Source organism: Convolutriloba macropyga, chromosome 10 (assembly GCF_964194025.1).
Source record: "Convolutriloba macropyga chromosome 10, txConMacr16.3, whole genome shotgun sequence".
In the NCBI taxonomy this organism is placed as follows: domain Eukaryota; kingdom Metazoa; phylum Xenacoelomorpha; order Acoela; family Convolutidae; genus Convolutriloba; species Convolutriloba macropyga.
Genome location: NC_134477.1, coordinates 3,837,325 through 3,857,469, shown reverse-complemented (window position 1 = coordinate 3,857,469; position 20,145 = coordinate 3,837,325). Strand labels below are relative to the sequence as shown.

At 32.1% G+C, this 20,145-nt stretch overlaps 2 protein-coding genes across 3 annotated transcripts in view; both read left to right on the top strand.

Annotated features, from left to right (window-relative positions):
- LOC142348285 (uncharacterized) overlaps positions 1–10,730 on the top strand; it is a 45,456-nt gene extending 34,726 nt beyond the window's left edge. For both annotated transcript variants that reach the window (XM_075399581.1, XM_075399580.1), the window contains exons 4-5: positions 6,884–6,966; positions 10,399–10,730. In XM_075399581.1, coding sequence (XP_075255696.1) covers positions 6,884–6,966; positions 10,399–10,688 — 373 coding nt within the window. In that variant the 3' untranslated portion in view covers positions 10,689–10,730. The remainder of the gene's footprint in view (positions 1–6,883; positions 6,967–10,398) is intronic.
- A 4,226-nt stretch (positions 10,731–14,956) lies between these two features.
- LOC142348529 (uncharacterized) lies at positions 14,957–19,663 on the top strand. The gene is made up of 2 exons (XM_075399903.1): positions 14,957–15,345; positions 19,413–19,663. Exons 1-2 carry the CDS (start codon positions 15,084–15,086, stop codon positions 19,661–19,663), a joined length of 513 nt encoding a protein of 170 aa, XP_075256018.1. The 5' UTR covers positions 14,957–15,083.
- Positions 19,664–20,145: the final 482 nt, after the last annotated feature.

The window sequence follows — 20,145 nt, the reverse complement described above, 5'->3', positions numbered from 1 at the left end:
GCTTTTGATAAAGATAATGTCAGTGTCAATGAAAATGATAGAGCTAATGATAAAGATAATGAAAATGATAATGATAATGTCAATGATAATGATGATGATATTGATAATGTCAATGTCAAAGATAATGATGATGTTAATGAGAATGTTAATGTCAATATCAACGGATTTCACCCGCAGCCCACGGCTGATGACAATGTCAATGTCAGTATCAATGTCAATGATAGTGATAATGATAATGTTTCTGATGATAATAAGGATAATGTTTATGATAAAGCTAAATCCAAAGCTAAAGCTAAAGCTATGTCTTTCCCAGAAAGTATCAGATGTGTAATATGAGGTCCTAGTGAATGTGATAAGGCATGGTTTTTAAAGAATCTAATTATAAAAAGAACATATTTTGATAAGCTATAGGCGATCATTTTGAAGATCTCGAAAGAGTTAATGAAAAAGCAGATGTTGAGTTTATTAAAGATATAAAAAATTTACCCTCAACTGATCAATTACCAAAAAAAGTTAATACCAAAATTATGTTATTTGATGATGTTAAAGCAAAAGAATCAATTATTAATGAATACTTCGGTAGAGGTAGACATATTAATTGTAATATGATTTATCTTAATCAAAATCTCTTCTCTTTGGGTAGACAGAATATTGGAGAGATTTGTAATTTATCTATTTTATTTAAACCAAGAGGTAAAAGCCTCACATCTATATATCAAGATTTGTTTCATGATGCTAAACTCACTTATAAAGATTTTTTTAGTTTATGTAAGAAATTGTGGGGAGAATCTTATAACTACATTGTCATTGATTTATCTAAAAATAAAAATCTTAATGGTAAACTAAGAATTAATTGGGTTATGAAAGTATTTTAGGCTAAAACTATATATTTTAGTTAAATATTAAACTATATGTTAAACTAAATATTATAGTTAGAGAACAAACTATATATCTATATCTATATCTGTTATTATAGCTATAAATATAACTATAGCTATAATTATAACTATGGCTATAGCTATAGCTATAGCTACAACTGTGGCTAAAATCTTAACTGAGTCTATAACTATACCTATAACTATGACTATAACTATAACTATAACTATAACTATAACAATAACAATAACTATAACTAGAACTATAACTATTACTATAACTATATCTGTAACTATAGCTCTAACTATAGATATAGTTAGAAAACAAACCTTAATTTTACCGATAATTATGTTTTAAGATAAACAGACCTCCGGTTCTGGTCTTCACTGCACAACTCTAATATGAAACTCTATATATTCCATTCTTTCTTTTGTAATATTTTGATATAAGACATTAGTTGTTGTAATATTCATCAAGTAGCCCACTGCTTCTATTAGAGTAAAAGTATATAGTATGTCTGTGTTATTACTATTATCTTTAACACCAGATATAACACTACAATGAATGTTAATATTATTAAAACCCATAATACCAATAATCTTTTGAGATGTATATTTACCTTCTTTATATACTATTCGAAATTTCTACATCAAAGCTAAGTGCACCTAAGTGTTTAATTTCCATACTATACTCCATTGTATTCTTAACAGCTTCTAGTATTACATTATCATTAGTTTCTTCTTTTATTAATTCTGCTATTTCAGCTAATTCAATTGCACCTTGTATAATAAATGAATACGAAGTTATAGTTTTGTTAATATTACTTTTACTATATATTACTATATATAATTACTTTAACGAGTTGCGTGGTCTTTAGCTGGATGTAGCCAAGCGGTAATAGATAGTTGTAGACAGTTGTATTTGTAATTACGTAAAGTTAATATTGATTTAGAATTTTTTAGATCTGGTGGTAAACCTATATAGCTACCAATAGATGTGTTAGTTGGTTCAATAATTAACTGAATCAAGAAACTCAAAGTCTTAGCCATAACCTTCATAAGTTTCTTTAATACATAATAGTTACTCTAATCATATATAGCCTTAATAATAATATAGTCCGTGTTGAAGAAAATTTTCGTGAATTTAGCATCATCTTCTGTTCTCTTTTTGTACTCACACTACTGTAATCTTATATTTAAAACTTTTAACTTTTCTAAACTGGCAACAGTTTTTAATTTCTTCTACAGAGTAATTAATTGCTTCTTCTATATCTTCAACGTAAATTTCAGCTTTATCAGTATAATAAAAATCTTTCATGTTCAAACTAGCATAAACGTTCATGTTTACATCACAGTCGTCAGTGTCCTCTAGATAATTTCTATTGTGACTATATGAGTGGGTAGTAAGGGCCACTTTACTTCCAAATGTTTTTTTACATTCTTTACATTCGTACTTAAATCTAGCATAGATTTTATCATCTGGTACAGTTTCAGGTTTTATTCTCAGTTTTAGTCTTAGTCTCAGATTTAGCCTTAGTCTCAGTGTTAGTTTTAGTCTCAGTTTTAGTCTGAGTCTCAGTTTTATTCTCAGCTTCATCTTCACCATCAATCAACTCTCTCGTACTTTCTAAGTGTTGGCTTGTTGAAATGTGTTTCAGACACTGCTTATTTGAATTGAAAGATAAACTGCAGATAATACACTCGTTGCTTGTGTTAATATCCATTTCATTAGGGAAAAAAATGAATTTTCAAAATATAAAAAATGCTTTCAAAATGTCTTAATTGTAGAGATAAACAGTGGAAAGAATGTTGTTATAAATGTACAGAACAACCTTATGAAAGTTTTATATGTAAAGTGGTCATTAAAGAGAAAGATAGAAATGAGCATATGAGTAAACATTATAACGAGGCGTGGTTATATTTAACTTGTAGTATGTGTAAGCTTAATAAACATATTTCTTGTTTTAGGTTTAAAACAAATAAATGCAGATTATGTGTTTATTTACATAGATACAGATTTAGCCGTACCTGGGGTAGATTCAAAGAGCATGTCAAAATATAAAATATTTGAGGAGAAAATTTGGATTTAATTTTTTCTTATTTTTTGAAGGAGGGAAGTATCTGTGTTTTGTGATGAATAAATTTGAGTGTATAGTAGTGGATAAAACAGGGGTACTGATTAGACGCGCGATTTGGACCAATTTCCCTATACGCAGAAAGCGTGTAGGGAAATGAGATAAATCGGGTGGCTGGTCGGTAATCCTGTTTTATCCACTACTCCCCAAATTTCCTTAGACTGGCCACCGTTAGAAGTTTTTTCCACTCTTGTTACCTGACGCAATTAAGCTTTTCTCAGATTTACTATACCTGAGCCGAAGGCCTATTTCTTCCAACTGCGCTCGCAAAACTGTTTGTATCACCTTCGCTGGAGTTGAGGGAAAACGAAAAATCAATGTTTTGAAGAAAAAACTCTGATTTTTGTCAGTTTTGACTATAAATTTAGTCCTCCTTCTTTTTTGTCAACTGATTTTCATATGCGTGACAGATAGCGAAGCCAATCTGAGAGCTCTGTCCTCGCTCTTCTCATGGAATTGCTCTGATCATTCTAAAGGAGCATAATTTTGATAAGCGTTTAGTGACTGATCAATTATTGTGCAGTGCAGTTTGATCCATTTTTCATTGCATCAGTGTGCACTGCTACAGAACTCTTTTTTGGAGAAGAAAACGCCTTCTTTATGATTGCTGGAAAAATAAAAACAATGGCAAACACAAATTCTGATCAGACAAGTCCTCTGTCCCAAATGATTGAGAGCACATTAGAAAGCATCTTGTTCGTCAAGGACAAGATTCCTCATCGGATTCAGCAATGGGTTTCATAACTCAACTTCTCATTGTGCAGACTGATTCAAAAAACAGAAAAAAATGAACTCCCGGATCACGGAACAGGGGCACAATGACTCTCAAATGGTAACCCAACGGTAAAATCGCCAAAAAATTCAAAGGCAACCAAATTACAAACTGCCTTAAAATCATGGAAAAGTAGAGGCAGGCATAGGATTTTTGAATCCACCAGATTTTCTGACCAACCGAACAACAACAAAAACATATATCCCTGACTATCTTCAATCAAACTGTTGTTCCGAAAGAAACGATCAGTATTCTGAAAAGTATATTTGGAACCGTCAGAACGAAAAACAGTAGAGAATATATTGTAAATGAAATTGCAGGCCGTACTGTTGGAACTGTACATCGTAGATAGTTATTAACACAGTGTACTAGCCGGTTCGGTGATATTTTGTTCTAACTCTTTTGGATTATCCTTAGACTAAGATTCTTATCTTATTGTTTCTAAGTTCCAATTCTTGAGTGAAAATGTTTGTGTTTAATAAGATGAATTTACTTGAAGATAAATAAATAGCAAAAGTGGAAAGAATATTTTAAGTGTACACAGGCATCCAACTATCGAGGAGAATAGGACATCGACAGTGCCAATCAACATGCCAAATGAAGTCTCCGGGTAAAAATTTTTATTTGTAGAGCTATATTACACCAGCGCCCAACAAACAACAGCATCTCAAAAGTTCAAGTTAAAACAACAACATCTGAAGTAGAGCTTTCAGATATCTTTAAAGCTCAGGAAATATCAATATTTATATCAAAGCATTTTAGGAATAAAAATTAAAAACAGTTTCGCAAATGAAACAAATATTTTCAATCAGAAACAAAAATTGAGCAAAATTATTGGATAATAAACTAAACAACCAAAATTAGTTAACATATTTTTTTCTAAGAAAACTTTTCTTAGATTATGTTCCCGATTATTGGGTTTTAGTTTTTTCGGACAATTTTTTTCAAGTTAAATGATTTCAAGTTATTTCTGGTTGAAATGAATTCATCCTCGGAAAGGCTCTTTTTACTGCTTTTTTTGAAGTTCCTTTTTCCTTATCTTATTTTTTCCTCTCTTATTGTTAAACTTTTTAATTACTATTGTTTTCTTTTTTTTAGGATGCAACCGTTAACAATCTTGAATTAGGTAAACCGCGTATCGGAGACATCTTACTTACACATTTTCTGCAGAACACAACGATTTGTAGGGCAGTGATCTATTCACTTCATCAAACAGGACAAAGGGATTCAAACCCAACCAGGCGACAAAAAATTTCTTATTTTCCTTCTCCTACTAACTCTATCACGCTCGACACCATCATAAAGACAACTACACGTATCTGTCAATAATTCACCAGCTTGATGCACTGTGGTCTCTTCATCTGAACAAACCCACCGCAGTGGTTTTTTCCCCACCAAGCAGAAAGACGTTTTCTTTACTTCATTTTATCAAGACAAACCTCTTGCCTTATTAAATTAGCGATAAAATTTTGTCATTAGTTTGACAAATCAAAGCGCGGGGGTCTATCCATCTGATCGAAGCCGTGTGTGATGGTTCAATCCTCACCGAGCGTGACTTCTTTTCTTTTCCCTTTTTTACGTCTTACTTCCTTCTTTCTTTTTAAACTCATTTTATTTTTTATGGGTCGAAAACAGATATTTGATATCTTACCTCTCGTGGAATAACGATAAACAATTTTATATCCACGAGGCTAGCCAGGAATACCACGTAAAAAAAACAATTTTCAGAGCCAGCAGAAACCCTTCCCGCCGCTTGAAGTGGTTCCCAACAACGAGTAAGGTCAGTTGGCTCTATTAAACCCTGAAAATAAACTGAAAAACATTTTATCCTTCTCTTCCAATTTCAAAACGAACCTTTTTTGTTTTTTTTAAATAATGAGGCCTTCTAAGTTGATTGCACTTGATTGTACATACATTTAAAATGTTGTCCTTAATCGAAAACTAATTAAGAGTCCTGGACTTTCTTTGAGAAATTAATGCCTTTTCTCTTGCCTCCCAACACACAGAAACGTTATTGCATATTCACTCTGCTGTTTTGGAGAGCTCTCAACCCCTATAAGACTTCCAGCAATCATCCTGAATAGGTTTTCAGATCTTAAGAGGAAAACAACTGCTGATTTTCTAAGTAAGAATCAACAAAAAAAATAAAGAGGAAAATTATTTAATTTACATCACTCATTGATGGCTTTGCATCTAATGAAGCCCATACCAAATATTACTTCATCAAACTACCCTAAACTTTTCCATCCCACAGTTGTTTAAATGCAAACTTTTCAACAGGGGAGAAAAGATAACAGTAATTTTTCACTTTTCTAATTTTTCCCAGACAACCCTGAACTATTGAGCTGGTGAACCTAGCAAAGCATGCAAAAATTATTAAACAAGAGGCATCTTGTGCTCTTTCATAGCACAAATGAAGTTCTCTGACGATCCGCTAAAAAGTTAAATACAATCATAGTATAATTAACAAGAATCGTTTATTGCTCCTTCCAAATACGTTTCGTTTTTTATCGACAGGGCATTGCATACGTGATTGCCCGTCATCACTTTCCGTTGAGTAAAAAAACACTAAACTGCAACGTTTTTTTGCAAAATTGGGTGGTAAAGGGAAGAGTAAAGCTCTTTAAATGAAAACTGATTTCATATTATCTGAAGACGATTTATACCTACAAATTTCCATGTTTAAGAAAGATGCAAACAAAATTTTCGTTTTACTTCACAGTCAGTTTCTATATATCTATATAATCTAATTGTTTTTGTTTTAGCGCACCTAAATGTTACATGCGATATCATATCTTAAATTTAAATGGACTGTAACCACGTTTTTCGGAAGTTCGTGGCATCAGTCAATGTTTTATGTCATATATGACCATATATAATCTCCAAAAAAAATTTTTGACTTCTACCGAAAAAGAAAACTATGCAGTTTTTCTGTCTTCATTTTTTTGTTTCGAGTCCTGTTTGATTTGTAAGAAATCATGTATGATCTTTTTATGACTACTAATGAATCATTTGTCCTGATACGAAATCAAAATTCATCTAAGATCTGGTACGAAATCACAGAAAGTTGTATCATAGTGAAACAACCTAAACTATTTCAGTCTCGGAGGTAGAGGTCACTTGCTGAGCCTGAACCCTCAAGACTACCATCACAATCTTCGAACATACTTCCAATTAGACAATGGTAACTATATTTCAACAGGTTCTTTTTGCTTGAGCAACCTAATTTTGATACCTCTTACATTTCGGACTTTTTTAAATCAACTCTGATCTGACATCCGTTCTCTGGAACCTTTATAATTAATACCTTTAATTGATGCCTTTAATTTTTGCGCGCCATAAATTCCTATGACAATTTGAAAAACCCTGATATACGCCATTTTGTGAAAAATGACAGAAAGTTAGAGATTTTTAAACACCAAATAAACATACATACACCACACACATACACACACACATATATTTTTAATATAACTTTATTTTGAAAAAAATAATTTTCCAAAAGATTGATATACCGTAGAAATATTTTGAGCTGAAAAATTCACGTTCATGGTTTTTAATTTTAAAAAAATAGTTTCAAGAGCCCAGCAATTTTTTTTCATAAAACATTATGGACGGCTTCTTAATTTTTAGAGATTCTGAAGAAGAAGATATTTTGGTCTGAGATAACAGATGAAAAATAATCTTCTTTTGATATTCGAATTCACAATTCTGTTTCTCCTTCAATAGGGAACTCTATGTTTCTAACATACTTTTTGAAAGTGTAATAACCTGATTCTGAAAATTTTCATGCAGATTTCTTCAAAACATTGTTCTATCTGATTCTTTTCTGTGAGTGTGAAAACAAGTCTGTTCAATTGAACCAAATTGTTTTGTTTTATAAATTTTCGTATCTCAAAAGACAACGAAAGCTTTTTAAAATAATAATTATTAGTTCAAAATGCTCACCAAAAGTTATACATTTAGTCTATGTTAAGTGTTAAATGTTGAACTAATTCTGCTGTAAATGTTAAGCAAAACTGCAAAATTCTACAAAGCTTGAACATCAAAACAAATATAACATATACATGTAACATTTAGGAATCAAACTGCGACTGCCTTTAACTTTTTCGCACTAAGGAGAGTAACTGAGTAAATGATAGCAAAACAAGAATATCGAACTAAAATTTTTGTTCCGAAAATTTTCTTTCAATTGAAGAATCACAAAGCATGTACGCAGAACATTTTGAATTTATTCTTTAAGTAAAGTAAGTCAATGCATATTTCCTTATAGTAAAAGAGAATGATGAATTTGTTACTCGGTTCTCAATAGAGTTGTCTGAAGCCCTGATCCTACTTCTATCAAATGGTAGATGTCTTTTTAAAAACCACTTTGCTTGTAACAGAGAAGTTTTTTTCAAAATTGCTCCCCATTTTGTGAAACAAAATTTAAAACAAATCGATTGATGCGCTGCTTTAACCATAATTCCCGTCTTTTTTAGAAACAATAATAAAGCAGTTTAAAAAATTTTGCAAAGTCTATGAAAAGTGCTACAGCGATTTAACCACTATTTTGAGACCTTTACTTTTTTTTTAAAAAAAAAGGTTGATTATTTTGAACAAAACGTTTTCAAAGTCTTATCCAATAGCTGGGCGAAAAATAATTGAACGCAAAAATTAGGAATCTTGAAAACCTTCCTATAATTCAGTTTTTTTTTGATGTGTCGGGGGACATTTCCAACTGCAGTATATAATTAATTTTTTCACAAGAAAATTTGAAATATTATGCTCTGTGATTTTCAGAACAGAACTGAGATGTCATAGCAATCCGAAGAGAACCTGTTTTTAAGTTTTTGAATTACTTTGGGAGCACTCTGCTGTTGAACTTAAAGTGAGAGAAATTTCAGCATTTGCCTTAATTGGGACAGCTTAAATACCTTGACTCTTTCAATTTTGTTTATATCTTTGTTCCTTTTTGCAAAAAAGTTATAGATTTTTTCGTTCTTGGTAGCTTTTATTGTATTGACTTTTAAACTTCAAATTTTTGAAAGTCTGATAAAAAAGTTTTTGTTCTTTCCGAACTGCACACGTTATTTTATTTTGTAGAGCTGTTTTTTCCAGTTTGGGATTAGCGTTTTTTTTTTGCTATCATGTCTGTATTTTTGTTTCCATTTTTTTGCATTTTGATTCATTTTTTGATTTGTGCGAACTTTTCCAAAAATAGGTATTAACTCACATTTTTACATGAGTTTGTGAGAGCTAGAGGTCAAACACAAAATAAAATTGAGTGATCTGAGTTGCTGTCTTCAAATGAAAGTTTTCCCAAATTAAATTCAGATTTGTATCTTTAGGAGTGGGGTATCGATCTGGTTGCTTTTTTGGTAAAAAATTGTTCTTACATGATCGCCTTTAATAATTATATTCTTGTTTTCTATTATAGAGTAAGCATATGGTGTCAATGTTAAAATCACCTCTAAGCCAGTTTAAATTCTTGTTTTCGATTGGAAAGTCAATTGGAATTTTCGATTGGAATTAAATTCAGATTTGTATCTTTAGGAGTGGGGTATCAATCTGGTTGCTTTTTTGGTAAAAATTGTTCTTACATGATCGCCTTTAATTATATTATTCTTGTTTTCTATTATAGAGTAAGCCTATGGTGTCAATGTTAAAATCACCTTAAAGCCAGTTTAATTTCTTGTTTTCGATTGGAAAGTCAATCGTTCGTCAAGATTTTCTGAAAAAATTAGGTGCTCTCTATGTACAGGCTGCATGGCTTAATGTTTCGTTCTTTTGTATTATCTCTACGGTTATCAATTAGGTTTTATTTAAGACTCAAGTACTTTGCATTCAATTTCAAAAGATATTTGAATGGCAATGCTTATCCCTCCCGTTTAATTAGGGTTTTTTTATTTTCTCAAAGATTATGAATTTGTAAAATTTTCAAGATTTCTTCTTCAAAAAGGATTTAGAAATTCTACATTATCGCGAATTGCTTCTCGAGATATTATATTGCGATGTAAAATGAAATCCTAAACTTGATGTTTATAAGAACACAAAGTAATAAGATCTATCACAAAAGCCGCGAAGAGAGCACGAAATACGTTAATCATTTTTAAAAACAACTGTTTAACGCCGTGTGAATTAAACGAAAGTTAATTAATCGCAAGTTTGCATCCACTGTATGTGACTATTATTTATGTCCAGACTATTTTTCATGAGAAATGTCTTCTGTGTACCGTAGCTTGGTTTTGAAGTCAAAACCTAAGTGTTAAAATATTTTAATTCGCGCTTGAAAAATGTTTCGTTGATAAACAATAGGGGGATATTACAATGTCCCCCTTATAGACGTTTAAATGAGGACAAATAATAGGTAAACCATGTGCCTTTTTTGAGACCACGTGACCCTATCTATTAGACGTCCTGCCGTGGACAAAAAGGTTTATTTAATCGTAAACATCAATTCTATTATACATTGTAAAAACTTTGTCTCGAAATTCCGCAAATCAACGCACTGTTAGCAAAAACCTAGTTGCAGCGGCTTTGAATTGTAATGTGTAATTTCATTGCAGTGCTTCTGAAAAATGGGGTCAGGGCTAGATCATCAATATCACTGAGCATAATTTATTTACCTCAACAGGTGGGCTTTTCTGGGTCAGAATCGCCAAAATTGAGATACGAGCTAGTTTACTTCGACTGACGAATCTTTATTGGGGAGATGCGGAGACTTTTGAGCCGATCAATTACGACTCAATCGTTTGGGATGGAAATAAACACCAGCCTCAAAATCGAAATCATGAATGTTGTGGATGTCTGAGAGGAGATTTCGGCTGGCATTTGCATGACGGTTTTTGCAACAGTAGCGTTCCTTTCATCTGCGAAATATCAGATTCAAGCATATTTCAGGCGCCAATTGATAACTTGTGCTAATAATTCTTTCCCAGAATGCCCGGACTTGGAAAATCTGTATAAGTCCCTGTCCCGGTGTATCAAATCCGTACTTTTCCCGGTAAGGTTGGTAGAAAAAGAAAAGGGAGTGATCAGATTATCTTACCGGTAATATCACAAGATATCTTAAAATAGGGTAAGAAAAGTTCCTCAGGTCGCGGCAGGAAAACCAGTAAAATTTGAATTTAGAAATATCTGTACTATGATCTCGTTAAGTTGTCCGCGGATAGTACTAACATATCTAAATTAAGGGATTTAAACGCCTAATCTTTATTAATGAGGTGCCCTTAATGTCCTAATAAGATCAAAAACAGCAACAATTGAAACAAATATACTGACAGCTACCAACAAATTCTCTACTCAAGTCAAAAACTAATTTCTTAAGAGTTTTTCAACTCATTTCTGATGCTTTCCCCTTCTTTTTTCCTGGATTGTGTCGTGAAGTGGTCTTGTTAATATTGGGCATATATATATATATATATATATATATATATATACTTATATATATATATATATATATATATATATATATATATATATATATATATATATATATATATATATATACAAGAAAAAGATAAAAGAAACATAAGTAACAACATTTCCGATAAGAGCAGCAAAATTGCACAGTTGTCGTCATCAACCTCATAGCGTTTCCGAGTAGAGTTCTTACGACAACGATGTCCATTAAGGAAAATTTCATTACCGAAAAAAAACAAATAGAAAGTATTTGAAATAATTGAGTTTTTTACTAAGCTTTTTCAGAGCTGTAAACAGCGAATATGTTGATTAAATGGGGGTGAAAAGAGTGAATTCAACGCATTATATGACGAATCTTTTTTGGTTCAAACCACTCTCTTCAATGAAACTCTCTTCAATCCCATATTTTATTGTGCTCAAACTGGTTGCTGCAGAAATTCAGCTCATGAAAGCAAAAAAAAAGAATGGAATTATAACCCCCTCCTCCCATACCAATGCTCTTCTTTTCCGAGAAAATTGGGCAAAAGGTATATCATTCGATTTACAAAGTTAATAGATGGCGAATATTTCGAAAATTTACTGCTGACGCTAAGCCATTTTCATCCTTCTCGGTTTTCTGAAAATCTACTTTGGTGTTTTCATTAGAAGAGAGTTAAAAAACAGTGAGTGTGCCTCCCACAATTATAAAAATCTTAGAAATGATTCTTGAGAGAGTGCTGGTCATCTCAAAAAGCACGCTGTCGATGAGGTATGAAAAAAAAAATCTAATCTTCAAAAGTTTTATTGAGATCTTTGAGAAATTCAGCCCATGCATTTTTTTGACCTCTTGATGCAGTCATTCAATTATTCTCACAAAAAGTGAGCTACTCTGGTAAGTCAATCATTCAGTCTGTTTTCCCATGCTAAAAACCCTGCCTGGTAAGAAAATTAGTTTCACTTCTAACAAGAGATTCTCGTCTCAGATATTGCAATTTTTATCTGTTCCTCAAGTTGTTTCCTTTTCATTACTCGCCCGATAAATAAGTACATATATATATATATATATATATATATATATATATATATATATATATTATATATAAAAACATACATATATATATATATATATATATATATATATATATATATATATGTATATATATATATATATATATATATATATATATATATATATTTATATATATATTATATATATATATGTATATATATAAAAATATGTATTGCAATTTGAGCCACCGATGTTAAGCTTGCCGTGGTATTCAAATTGCAGAACACAACTGCCAAAAATATCAGGCTTATACTGTGTCCAACCTGGACAAGTATTCGGTTGGTGCCCAAAAGATTTTATCAGAGTTTTCTAGTGGAACAAAACAAAATGGAAAGAGATAAATTGTTTTTAATATCGTGCTTAATAGGGCCTAGATGTGCAACCGAGGAGTATGATTTTGGGGAATGGTGCCATAGAAAAATGAATAGGACTTAAGTGGTGTCTAAACTTAAAGTTCAGTCTAAGAATTTCCGGTTTATTTTGTTTCCAAAAATTTTTTCCAAGGTGGGCATTCTGGACTAATCAATGTCAGGGTAACCTCTTTTTTTGTCAGGGTAAATGTTCCAGTGAAGTAAAAGCGTTGTGTAATCTTTCGTTGAACAAGTATGAATCCAAAACTTTCTACAAAGAATCTATTTCCATATTGTTAATTACGCCTACTCATTGATTTACGCCTACTTATCTCGGCGCCCAAATAGAATACATCCAAAAAAAACATAAAGTCTCTGCAAGAATTGAGCCTCATTTTTGGAACGACATTGGAGAGTGTTTCTGATAAAATTTGATTGCGTAACGCTTACAGTTATTTAACAGAAAAAAAAGACTTGCAATATTGGGAGGGTTTTGTAATTATAAGTTTAACAACGAATATAAGCAAATAAATATGACGTATTTAGGCATTAACCATACCGAGGAAAATGTGAAAATTATGTTTTTTAAATCAAATTAAATAATTTTCATTAAGGTTGACTGAAACACAGTTTTCCGGAGTTCTCAAAAAGTTCTGTAAAGTATCTCATGTTAACCTCTCTCAACCCAGTTTTCGGATCTGTTCTGTTTGGCCCTTCAGCCTAGTGGGCTTATATTTTTTAGGCCCCCAAGCGAACGTGCTATTCTTTTACATAGTAATGTGCCATAGAACAACATATAATTCTAACTGGGTACGTAAAAAGCACAGGGGGTGGGGCAAAACAGAAACGATCCCAGTCTTCGATGATTCCAATTTTCACCTTAGAGTTTTGTATAGTTTATATGAACTGTACGTTTTGTATGGTTTACAGATGCTTGTTTATTTACTGTCACTGAAAACAGCAGGTTTTGCGTTTAATGTGATTTTATTGCGTAGAAAGCTACTCTTCTGTCATCTGTTCTTAGTAGGATTGATTGCATGTGTTTCAAACCTACAGAGCCAGAGCCCCAAATAGTTGAAGTTTGGGAGAGTAAAGTGAATTTTTGTCATTGCTTGATCAATTAATTGACCTACGTTATTTAATGTAAATTATAATTACAAGCGTCTACCGGTACCAATTTTTTAAGAAAATTTACTCACTTTTGTAACATATTTAACTTTTTCTATCTCAATACATTGTACCGATGAAACGTACTTTAAAACTTTGAGGATGAAAAATTTGATTTCTCATTATTGCAATATAATCCCTCATTTTAGTAACCAATATTGATAAAAGTGTCTCACATTTATCTGCCGGTAAAATTCGATTCACTGCGGTTTTAATTCCTTTCAAAAAAGACTAAAAGGTTGTGAAAAGTCTTTACAGGGAACGCAACTACTGAGCACATATCACGCTCGTAACAATTCTATGAGGTTTTTGCCACTTTTCCGGGAACGTACATCATTAGACATTCAATACTTGTTCAATTATCAATTTTGCACTCTCGGTTTTTCATTTCAGTGTTCGTTGATCAAAGTTTCATTTTATAGACCTATTTGTTCAACTATACTTTATTACATCTTGTTTCTTAGAAAACTGAACAGAGATTGTCATCAATTACTACCCTGGAAACACCTCAAACTATTTCTACCAAACAAAACAATGATTTTTTTGTGTTTTTTGCAAGTATTTTTTCTCATTTTCAAAAATGAACGCAGGATCCTCGAAATTATGCGTATAATTAATCTTAGTTTCATAGCAGTATGTAGTGGTTGTAGTTTTTGAGGCTAAACGTTGAACACGGACACAAAAACACAGAACCATGAGCCGCAGCAATTATATATACAGAACAAAATGTCATGAATACAGAAAAGTAGTTTTCTAGCCGTTCTTTCAGTATATGAACTCTTACCAGGGCTCTCTCATTCAATTGTAATGGTTCTTCTTCATTGTTGCTTAGTTTAAGTTAGCTTTCTTAATACTAAAACTCAGTAATGATAATCAATCGAAAATGCCGATGTTAGCTTAATTTCAGAAGTTTTGATAGCTTCATGCAAAAATTATCGAAATACATATTATCTATAGTGTTGTGGTTGATAATATGGCGTATAGTTTCAATGCAGCAATTTTTGTGAAAAAAGATTGTGCGTGTGTTTAAACATGGATTCGCTGGAGATATGTGGGAATATTTTGAAAATTTTAGCGCAGCTTTTAGTTTCTTTAATATTTTTCCCAAAAGGTAAATGCTTTAATAGGTTTTTATAATCACATTAAATAGCCAAGGGGTACAATTAACTTCTTAACTCTTGTTTATTTGAAGTCAGAAACTTATCTGTAAAGCAACACCACAACAGTAAACCTATCTACTTCCTGAAAATCGCAAAATGTGAAACATTTTTCGGCAAAATAACAAATACTTTTTATTTTGGAATTAATTTTTTGGAGTCAAATTTTGGAGAAATGAGTGCAAAATCAATATACAAAAGTAATCCTTACTGCTCAAGAAAAATTGAAGAAAATGGAAGTTCAACAATTGATGAAGACGCTTCGACTTCGAGTACTGCTACTGGGCAATCTACTTTATACAAACGTGTAAATGCAAAGAAGAGTCTGAAAAATCTGCCGGTTCATGTCCATTCTGCAGTACAGACCAGACGCAAATCCAGTATTGTTAACCCATACTTTACATGTTCCGAATCTGATGAAGACGACGGCAATGAAGGTATGTAGCGAGGGGGGGGGGGGGGGTCATTCAGAGTCTCGAAAAAGTCATTACTAGATATAACCGGTATCTAGTACCGGTTTCTACCCTAGTAAAATTTACAGTGAAATCCAATTTAGAATTTTAGGATATATGATATTGATTTACAAATTTTGTCTGACTTTTGTAGCTATTTATAAAGCAGTATTATAATCAAAACTGATCATTAACGATAAATATGCCAACAATCCAAAAATACTGATGCCTGTCAACTTAACTGAACAACAACATTGGATAATAAGTCAATTGTCCGATAATAGTTGTTCGTAGGACAGCTATATTAAACCATCCAAAAAAAACTCTTTTGTAAACTAAACACAACATTAGACTGCTGCTTGTGACACTTATCATTGGCTTCTTTCGGCCTTCCCCAGGTTGAGGTCATTCGTTGAAAATTATTTATGAAAAACATCCATCCAGACAACTTTTGTTTGTCAAAAAAAACTCAGGCGGATTGAAATTATCTATGGTCTAAAATTTGGCTATGCAAAGTTTCGGTGCGTTCATGCGCTCGTTGGAAAGCGCTGATTGTGATATGATACAGACTCTGACTGGTTCAAGTTATGAAAAAAATCGAACAGAAAGAGTTCAGGATCCAGACTTTTGTATCGTTCAAATATTTAAAAGACTGATACACTAAAAGACTGAGACTTCTTTCAGATTGAAAACTTCGTGATTCAGATTTTGCCTTTTGTTTACCAAAAAATCCGAATGAAATCCAAGAGCCAATGACGTCAAATTCTGCAATTTCGTCAAATGTTTCTCAAAAAAGTTGATCGCATTTATAAAATACGATGTGATTCTCTGACTCAAGGAGCTGCTCAGTTTTTTCTCGCCAAGATATACTGCTTTGGGGTAAAACAAGAGCAGTAACTTTTATATAATATTCTATCTCTTTTTCTTTAATTGGCTCAAGGTTGGTGAAAAGAAAGTGATCTCTTAAATTGATGTGATATTCTGCTTCGAGTGGTTATTCAAATTTCCCCGATATAATTTCATAGTATATCCGATCCATGCTGATAGTAGAACACCAAGAAATATTGCTTTAATTTCAATACTTAATAAAGACTTTTACTAATAAAGACTTTTAGCATGAAAAATCGTATTTCGGACATCAAAAAAGATCACTTGTCTTTTTAATTTAAAAATGTGAGTGTTTTTCTGTTTAACTGTGCCCAGTCTGGTATAAAATTTATACGACCCAGCAAACTATTTTGCTCGTTAAACCATTTCCTTGGCTGGTTTATTTGGCCTGGGTCGGCCTCATTTCAATTCACTGATAACAGAATCCGTCGGAAAGCAGTGTTCTAATATTCAATTTTATTTCATCATAGATTTCAGTTAGCAGAACAACATTTATTATTAAAACAGCCGTTATATGCGGCCTTTTAAATTTTTTGGTGCATTTAGTCCATTTCTTACATAACATTACATTGAAATTTCCATAAGGATTGCAAATTCAGATCAAAAGTTGTAATACAATTGTTCTTTACCAATACTAGCCTAGAACAGGCACAGAAAAAATGGCAGTGGAAATACAGGCCAAGATTTTCTCTCAAAGATAGAGCACATTTGCCCGAAATGAACAAAGTGAATGTCTGTTCTAAACACTTAGACACACAGAATTTTGATAGAAATTCAGCTGTAACTACAATGAAAGGTAAAAAATAAAAAATTGTTTGTACTTTTCTCGAACGTTTCTGAGCTTTTGTTAAATCACATACACGTCAATTTAATATGACACTTAAACTACCAAATTTGTGAATAACAAAAGCAATGCTATGATGTTTAATTAATAGCTGCGAATTGATAGCGGCTATTATTGGGGACATCGTGATTTTTTACAATTCAAAGAATTTGAATTGTATTGGGGCGCTGTCTTTTTTTTAAGATTTGTTCACACATTTTTATGATTCTGGAAGTCAAATTAGAGTAGTGATTTTGGTCACGCTGAAACAGGAAGTGGAGCGAAAAAGCGAGTGGTTTTGCGGCGTGAATTTTTTTGCTCTAATTTTAAAGTAGAGTGAGAAAACTGTGTTTGAACAAAAATTAGCTTTCTCGCTAGTGGTTTTTTGTTCACATGCGGCAGTTTCACTTTGATTTTTACTGTTTTTTTAAAATTTTCGGATCGGATTTTCTTAAATGGTTTACTCAACCCATTGATGGTTCATTCTAGGCCTAGTTTTTGTTTGAACTAAATTTCCACTTCTCGCTAGTGGGTTTTTGCTCACATGCGGCATTTTTTGACATTGACCTTCTGTTTTTTTTAATTTTTTTAAATCTGATCTGTTTTTACAAATCATTTTTCCAATTCAATCATAGTCCATTCTAGGTCTAGTTTTTTTCCTTAGTCAATTAAAATTTTTTGAATTGTACGTCAGGACTTGTCCTGCTATGTTTTTTTAATTCGTCGTTTCCATCGATGATTCTTACAACCTGACTCCTTGGAATTGACTTTTTCAATGACTTCAGTGACTTCTACTGCTTTGCAGTTAAAATTTTGTGTGCATGACATCATTTGCTCTGCTTTTACGTCAATTGCGTGAGTTACTTCACTCAAAAAAATTGACTTCTGAACCCGCTTAAGGAAATTTAATTTTTATGAACATTTACTAGTTAAAGGTCAATAGTGTGCATATAAGTAGTGCCTAACGTATATGCCCTGATTCTTGAGTATTAGAGTCTTCAGTTTTTATTTCAATTTTTAATTTTGAAAAATTCCCATTCGGGATTTTTCCTTACAGAGCGTATGTGTCTCATAATAATGACAGTCCGAATCTAACCAAAAAGTCTAGTGGTCTATTAATTGACTGTTGGTCAATCTGTTTTTTCTTATGTCTTTAGTTAATTCAATTCATGGAAGGCCACAAGCGTCTATCGCGGCTATTTTCCGGGGCAATCTGGTGGCTAAGTTTATAATTATGCAAAAAAAATGCTGAAAAATGATTTGCAACAGACATTGACCATTGAAAATTGCAGGAATCTAATTTCCATTCTATTGTCCAGAAAAATTGTTTAGGCAAATAAAGTATATGCTCTAAAGCAAGTTAATCATACGTCGAAAAAGTTTTTTTTATTGTCTAATTGAGCCTAGGTCAGATTTATATGAGTTTTTTAAAGGATTGGAGAAATTCACTTTCATTGAATTCACAACAGTTTGAACGTTGAACATATCCATTTAAAGCAAATTTCCTTTAATCATCATAGTGTTAAATTTGTGGTGATGGAGGTCAAATGTTTGAGTGAAAAGGTTCCGACAATAAACAAGATAGGGTTCCATTACCTGATAATGTGAAATCATGAGTTAAAGCTATTCAGTTATCTTTTCAATCGACTGAAAAACTACACAACAAACGACAGTAGTTCAAAAACTAAGTTATTCCCTAGTCGAGGATGGACCACTGTGTTGTACCAAAATTGGTCAGATCCTTGGAAGACAACGCATCGCCTGGAAAATTTCCTATAAAAGAATTTGATGTGATTTAATAACTATAAATATAAAGTAATAGTTAACATAACTCATAATTCAAGAATTACATATTTGAAGTGTACTGCAAGGGCAATACAAGCACGCGAACAAATTTGACTAATGATCTGGTCAATTCGTCATATCTGAACCTCGTTAATCAAACTATTTTTTTTATTTTAAATTTTTTGAATTTCTACTACATTTTCTTTTTGAGGAATCTCCACGACAAATGTTAGTGCCCATATCGAGCAAAATTCCATTATCAGCAATTAGAACAGAGCTCAATTGACTTTTTTGTAGAACAAACTTATTTTTGTCGGAATCTTACAAGATAACATTTTGTTCTGCCAGATTTTGCATTCTTTCGTCAGTTTCTGCCAGATAATCTTATTCTGCAAGAAACTGGATGTAGACTTTATTACTAAACCTGTATAAAATGTAGATTTTAGTACTAAACCTGTGTTAAACAGGGTTAGTGCTAAAATGTCTTTCTAAATTTATAAACAGTACTCTGTATCATTTTTCATGCAGATTGATTTTTAATGGAAAGGATTTTTAGAAAAATCAGGAAAAGCGGGAGAAAATAACGAGAAACGGATGTCCCGACTATTAACGCCTTATGGAGTTACGTACGAAGAAATGGATAATGCGGAAGAGGAGGAAAAACGTCGTGGGCCATATCAATTTCAATCTCCAGCTCACATCCGGACTTTGAAACTGTCAACTCTATTTTTGTTGCTTTCTGTTGCAGTTGTTGTCCAGCAGGCTGTCATAAACAAAAGAATTATAATCTCTTTCACAAAAAAATAGACAAAATTAATCAGCCCTGAGCGCGAAAAAGGGGGCAAAAAATTCTTCAAAACTTTGGAAACAATCTTAATAGATGATCTTTTCAGAAACAATTTAACATTAAAAATATCAATAAAATTTGTGCATCAAGCAGAAGATGCCATCTTTTGATAGAAACTTGTAACATATATCACGAGAAAAAAATCATTATTACATTTTGATATCAAAATTGATCATTGCTTTTATTATAGAACTTTATTTTACGCTGGCATTGTAAAACATATCTCTCAGTGACTGCTTAAACAATCAGAAGAAAATTATCTAATGTGATATTTCAAGAAAATTTATTGTTGTTTATAATTTGCGCTTGAATTATTTGAAGTTTTGTTTGCTTAATTATCATCATTGCTCATTTATCAGCTATCTTTTAAGTCATCTCACTTTCATAGATTCATAATTTTGGAGAAAAACAGAATTAGGCATATATGATAATATATGACACA